Here is a 7,500-nt window from a genome sequence, read left to right on the forward strand (position 1 = left end):
ATTTCCGACTAAAATTACGATTTTTTCTAACAGTGCGGCTGAGAACAATATATTTTTATGGAGAATTTCCGACTAAAATTACGATTTTTTCTAACAGTGCGGCTGAGAACAATATATTTTTATGGAGAATTTCCGACTAAAATTACGATTTTTTCTAACAGTGCGGCTGAGAACAATATATTTTTATGGAGAATTTCCAACTAAACTTACGATTTTTTCTAACAGTGCGGCTGAGAACAATATATTTTCATGGAGAATTTCCGATTACAATTACGATTTTTTCTAACAGTGCGGCTGAGAACAATATATTTTCATGGAGAATTTCCGACTAAAATTACGATTTTTTCTAACAGTGCGGCTGAGAACAATATATTTTCATGGAGAATTTCCGACTAAAATTACGATTTTTTCTAACAGTGCGGCTGAGAACAATATATTTTTATGGAGAATTTCCGACTAAAATTACGATTTTTTCTAACAGTGCGGCTGAGAACAATATATTTTCATGGAGAATTTCCGATTACAATTACGATTTTTTCTAACAGTGCGGCTGAGAACAATATATTTTCATGGAGAATTTCCGACTAAAATTACGATTTTTTCTAACAGTGCGGCTGAGAACAATATATTTTCATGGAGAATTTCCGACTAAAATTACGATTTTTTCTAACAGTGCGGCTGAGAACAATATATTTTTATGGAGAATTTCCGACTAAAATTACGATTTTTTCTAACAGTGCGGCTGAGAACAATATATTTTCATGGAGAATTTCCGATTACAATTACGATTTTTTCTAACAGTGCGGCTGAGAACAATATATTTTCATGGAGAATTTCCGACTAAAATTACGATTTTTTCTAACAGTGCGGCTGAGAACAATATATTTTCATGGAGAATTTCCGACTAAAATTACGATTTTTTCTAACAGTGCGGCTGAGAACAATATATTTTTATGGAGAATTTCCGACTAAAATTACGATTTTTTTCTAACAGTGCGGCTGAGAACAATATATTTTTATGGAGAATTTCCGACTAAAATTACGATTTTTTCTAACAGTGCGGCTGAGAACAATATATTTTCATGGAGAATTTCCGATTACAATTACGATTTTTTCTAACAGTGCGGCTGAGAACAATATATTTTCATGGAGAATTTCCGACTAAAATTACGATTTTTTCTAACAGTGCGGCTGAGAACAATATATTTTCATGGAGAATTTCCGACTAAAATTACGATTTTTTCTAACAGTGCGGCTGAGAACAATATATTTTTATGGAGAATTTTCGACTAAAATTACGATTTTTTTCTAACAGTGCGGCTGAGAACAATATATTTTTATGGAGAATTTCCGACTAAAATTACGATTTTTTCTAACAGTGCAGCTGAGAACTATATTTTTACGGAGAATTTCCGATTGAAAATACGATTTCTTCTAACAGTGCAGCTGAGAACAGCATATTTCTAAGGAGAATTTCCGATTGAAATTACGATTTTTTCGAACAGTGAAGCTGAGAACAGTATATTTTTACGGAGAATTTCCGATTAAAATTACGGTTTTTTAAGTGTGAGGCAATTAACAATAAGATAAAAATAAATTTCGAAAAGACAAACTCAAAAGCACTTGAGAAACTGAATATTATTACTGATATGAACAATACTTACACTCTATCAAAGCTTCTCTTGTATGGAGCTCCCAGGGGGACAGCAACAGTGTCGAACTGGGGGAAGAATTCCCCTTTTCCGAAATGAAATTTGGATATGCCGAGTTTCCCCGTAAGAATCTCGCCATTCAGTTTTGGACTCAAGTTTATTGATTTCCCTTCTAGAATCTTTGTTGAATGAAAGAAAATAAAATATTAATAAACTCAACAGTCATGAAAATTTATCATCAATAGCCCCTTTCTGGTTTATTTCTGATTTGTTTTAATGTTGTTATTGTTCTTGAAATATTTCATTTTGATTGTTAATTACTTCTCATGCAGTTTATTTCATTGTCTTCTTTCTTTCAAGGGCTATTTTACCTGTTGGAGCGCTTGGGGTTATAGCATCCTGCTTTTCCAACTAGGGTTGTAGCTTAGCAAGTAAAAATGATACTACTACTACTACTACTACTACTACTACTACTACTACTACTAATAATAATAATAATAATAATCTAGAATCATTAAAGTCATGGAAAAAAACATTTTAAAGACCATTAAATAAGGGAGACTGGTGTTGCTAATAATTGTTAATGAAAACACTTACTCATTCGGTCGCTTAATATCTTTTTATTGTCCTTATCATAGATGCAAATTGTGCTTTAAAGTAAATTCTTTTTTTCGCCACTATTACTCCTGGAAGTAAAGTGCAATACCTTCTAGTTTGGAATTTCAATACTAATGTACCACACGTGTTTCATACCCGCCCGTACCCTATAACGTTATTCCTTATTCTTGTCTCTCGCTCTCCCCCCGCACTGATAATAGAAACCTGTTTAAGCTGGCTGTCGCATGTTTTATACGGTTTTAATTTTTGTGTCCTTCTTGCTCTCAACTGCATGTATATAAGCTCGTTGTCTTGTTGAATAAATTTCACTTGCATTCATCTCGCCTCTCTGTTGGTACCTAGCAACTATCTCGTACATTAGCTAGCTTATCATATTCAAGCTATACATTATACATCTGGTTTACGACGACCAACCAGATAGAGCATGTACTCTGTGGAAACTTCAGTCCCTGTATTCCGCCCTGTTGTTTTCTTTGACAAAATCTTCAGATTGACAATAGTTAGACTATAACATAATGTAATATAATATAACATTCATTCTATTCCATCTACCATGGCACTTCTTCCAATCTTAGGGCGCAGCCGACTTAAAAAAAGAACAAAGGGGGGATATTCTTCTCATAATATAATATAATTTAATCTTCAGATTGACAATAGTTTATAAAATAGCCTTTATTATAGTCTATAATATAGACTCTATATCATTGAAGGTGGTTCCTGCTGTATCAATATTTAATCAAGAGCGACATTACTACGCCATAGCTGGTAGATTACATACCAGCTAACCAGTTTTCTTATTGTGTGTTTTGTGCAGTGATTCTTTTTCTCAAAGTTCTGATTATTATTATTATTATTATTATTATTATTATTATTATTATTATTATTATTATTATTATTATTATCATCATCATTATTATTATTGAAGAAAGGAAATAAGGAAATGAATAAGCGATATAAGAAGTAATGAAAAATTAAAATAAGTTATTTTAAAAATATTAACAACATTAAAACAGATATTTATATATAAACTATAAAAAGTATTTATGTAAGCCTGTTCAACATAAAAACATTTGCTGTGAGTTTGAACTTTTTAAGTTTTACTGATTCAACTACCCGATGAGGAAGACCATTCCATAATTTGGTCACAGTTGGAATAGAACTTCTAAAATACTGTGTAGTATTGAGTCTTACGACGGAGAAGGTCTGGCTATTAGACCTTTCCTTGTTTTTATTTCCTCTTCTATCATTCTCTTTGCAGCAGTTTACTGTTATTAGGAGCGATATTATTCCTAAGCATTTATCTTTAACTAGCACTTAATGATACAAAATTCATTATAGCTTTTAACTATCCTTGGATAGGAAGATGAATAAGAAGGTAATAGGGATTTATTAAACAATATAATTACCTCCTTAAAGGCTAATTCACGATCGTATACGAAGCTCTTCGATCTGTCCTTGTGATTAAAAAGTTCCCATGTTTGTTTGAGTATACCTTCAGTAGCCTCCTGGAGAATAAAAGAAAGGGTTTTAAGGATATCTAATGTGGATATCGGACAATTACATATTTATGTATGTATCTATATATAGATATATATATATATATATATATATATATATATATACATATATATATATATATATATATATATATATATATATATACATATATATATGTATATATATATATATTTATTTATATATAAATATATACATATATATATATACACATATATATATATATATATATATATATATATATATATATATATATATATATATATATATATATACATATATATATATATATATATATATATATATATGTATATATATATATACACATATATATATATATATATATATATATATATATATACATATATATATGTATATATATATATATATATATATATATATATATATGTATATGATAAATGTTGTACATTTAAACGTGTTTTTCCTATTTCAAATAAGCCATATATATTAATACATTAAAGTCTGGATTCTCTTAACGACCACGGGATCAAAGTTTCAGGCAAAATCACTCAAAGACTAAAATATCTATCTGACCGGCCGGGTTTCAAACCCTAGTCCAGGATACTTGTATAACATTGACCATATCACATAGCCAAGAAGCAAGATAAAAGTTAATGACAATTCTGCTGTACATACTGTATACCTGTCGAATTCAGTTTTTTTTGTACTTTTTTAAACGGACTGTAAAATATATATACTCATGCTCCTTCTAAATAAAGTTAGTTAAACTCACTCCGCTTTTCAGTTACTACCTAACTGGTACATCAGAACAATATTTACCCTGAAGAGTAATTCATTAGTTGAGTCTGCCATTACTGTGAGAGTATAACCTTTGGCTACCACTTCTGGAAGATCCTCGAGGTAGTCGATTGGTTTCTCGTAAGCTGGAATTGCCAACACAGCTGTGAGTGTTCCAGAATAAACGGCTGGAAAAGATTATGTTGATTACAATTCATCCTAAAGAAGACGTGAGTAATGTTCTTAACCGTCTTCCTTACAAAGGGAATGGCGTTTATGAAAGAACACTTCGAGAAGGATATGAAGTTTGCAAATCAGACGAAAAGGGAAGGACAAAATTTGAATATTTTTTTTTTAAATTCAGGAAAACACCCAAGAAAAAGATTAAGGTTTGAAAACTTGAAATTCTAGGAAAGTAAAATGTTAACAGATATTTCAGGCTCTGAAAAATTTTAAACTTTTTATAAATGCAAGAATAATGTAAATATTTTTGAAAAATGATAATAAACGCATGAGAATGCTTCTCGCTGTGAAAAAAATAATGCATATAATGAAAGTTACAAATGTTAAAACGTAACAAACCATAATTCCAGTAAATAATTAGACTTTTGAAAATTTCAAGATTTAAAATTCTCTCGTGTTATAAGACACCAAATTACTAATCAGGCTGATTATAAATAAAAAAAACCCTAAAAAATAGTACAAAGTTTGATTTAGTTATTTTGTGACGTTGGCAAGTTTTGATAATGCTATTAATCTCGAATAATTTAAATAAATACTTAATGATTTCCGAAACATTGATCGGAATAATTTGTACAAATCCATTTCTCTTAAATCAAATACAGCAAAGTCAAAAATAATTAATCTATCTATATCATTGTGACTATGAAACGTGAAGTAGGAGATGATGAATAGAGAAGTATTGATTTAAAAGCTCAAGATAGCGACGACTGGCGAAATCTAAGCGAGGCCCTTTGCGTCAATAGGTGTGGGAGGAGATGATATCATTGTGAAACTGAAAGCTAATTTGAACACAATCATTCATTTAGAACGAAGAAATTTATGGAATTAGTAGTCTTACATCAAGTCAGTTCTCTTTAAGGTTTGTTTAATGCTAAAAATGTTTGAAGCAATATTTTTGCCGTCAACATTACTATATTGGCCAAAACATTTGATAGTGTAAGAACCCCTGAAAAAATCCAACGTTTACCTAAATAGTGTATCCATTGTATGAAATGTGCAGTTTTGTAAAAAAATTCATATGGTTTGATAATTAGGGAAACATTGTGGCGATGCAGAACGCATTTTGTAGCAGCTGTGCAGAAAATTTCTACCACTTGTGATGATTATGAGAAACACTGTGGCGATACATACTATGGCAAAGTTTCCAAAAAACATGGCAAATACTAGCACAAATTATGGTTCAAATACTACAAAACTCTATTGTAAATTCAATAAGTAACTATCATTGAAAGCTCCGTTACACTCAATGTATTTTCTTCAAAAACATACCACTTAATATATTGTGGAGAACGTGTGAATAGAGATGGGGTGATCAAACATTTACTACAGTTTTAACAGTTTGTGTTTCTTTGGATTTTTGGAAGAGAGAGAGAGAGAGAGAGAGAGAGAGAGAGAGAGAGAGAGAGAGAGAGAGAGAGAGAGAGAGAGAGAGAGAAGGCAGTTTAAAGCCATTGAAAAAAAAGCAAATGCAATAAATCTTTAAATAAATCTTTACAAGAAAGAATCGATCAACATATCAAACAATCGAGAGAGAGAGAGAGAGAGAGAGAGAGAGAGAGAGAGAGAGAGAGAGAGAGAGAGAGAGAGAGTGAGCTTATACACACATATAAATATATATATACTGTTCATAATATATATATATATATATATATATATATATATATATATATATATATATATATATATATATATATACGTATATACACACACACACATATATATATATATATATATATATATATATGTATATACTGTATATATATATATATATATATATATATATATATATATATATATATATATATATATATATATACTGAATGCTGAACACAAGTACAGTAAAAATACTAATTTCCAGAAAAATGTTGGAATATATTAATCGATCGATCGATCGATTGATTGATCGACGAGAGGGAAAGAGATAGGTGTTAAAGGTATGCTAGTCGTAAATATCTTTGAAACTGAAGAATTGTTATAGTACAAATGAATGATCAAATTTGCTCATCGTAGTAGAAAACGCATTGGTAGCCATACATTGAATAAAGAAATTCGTTCATAGTTACCGTGAACAATAAGACAGAACAGGTACCAAGAGAAGAACATAGTCCTCAGTGACCACTGGTTAGTTTTGATCTGGTTTCCTTGCGTCACTAAATTTCGAAACATGTTGAAGGAGTATGTTTGGAGTTTCAAAGTTTGGACATTTTCGTCGAAGCTCTGGGATAAGGTTGAGTGAATTTTCAAGACGGGTCCAATCGCCAGCGCGGTGATGAATAGATAAACCCAAATCTGTTTTAAGATTAAGGCTTTGATTTAGGGATAATAATAATAATAATAATAATAATAATAATAATAATGATAATAATAATAATAATAATAATAATAATAATAATAATACCAAATCTATAAAACACCTATCAACTTAACACGTATGACGTACCAAATTTCTGATATACCTGTCAACATAAAACGTATGACGTGCCAAATCTCTAAAATCCATACTAATATGACACGTATGACGTACCAGATCGATAAAATACCCATGAAATTACACGTCTGACGTACTAAGTCTCCAATATACCTATAACTTTTATACGCATGACGTACCAAATCTCTAGAATACTTTTCAACCTGATACGATTGACCTAGCAGATCTCTAAAATAGTTATCAAATTGACTCGTATTACGTACCAAATCTCTAAAATACTCATCA

The 7,500-nt window shown here is 30.3% G+C and overlaps 1 protein-coding gene and 1 long non-coding RNA gene across 2 annotated transcripts in view; both read right to left on the bottom strand.

The window, feature by feature from the left end:
* The window catches only part of LOC137615226 (uncharacterized), a 5,735-nt gene extending 1,962 nt beyond the window's left edge, over positions 1-3,773 (bottom strand). Inside the window, exons 1-2 of the long non-coding RNA XR_011039195.1 lie at positions 3,677-3,773; positions 1,665-1,831 (exon numbers count right to left, since the gene is read on the bottom strand). This is a non-coding gene — a long non-coding RNA (uncharacterized lncRNA). The remainder of the gene's footprint in view (positions 1-1,664; positions 1,832-3,676) is intronic.
* Positions 3,774-4,547: 774 nt separating this feature from the next.
* LOC137614956 (glutamate receptor ionotropic, kainate 4-like) overlaps positions 4,548-7,500 on the bottom strand; it is a 251,603-nt gene continuing 248,650 nt past the window's right edge. The window contains exons 12-13 of the mRNA XM_068344604.1: positions 6,851-7,076; positions 4,548-4,732 (exon numbers count right to left, since the gene is read on the bottom strand). Coding sequence (XP_068200705.1) covers positions 4,548-4,732; positions 6,851-7,076 — 411 coding nt within the window. The remainder of the gene's footprint in view (positions 4,733-6,850; positions 7,077-7,500) is intronic.

This window comes from Palaemon carinicauda, chromosome 2 (assembly GCF_036898095.1).
Source record: "Palaemon carinicauda isolate YSFRI2023 chromosome 2, ASM3689809v2, whole genome shotgun sequence".
NCBI lineage: Eukaryota > Metazoa > Arthropoda > Malacostraca > Decapoda > Palaemonidae > Palaemon > Palaemon carinicauda.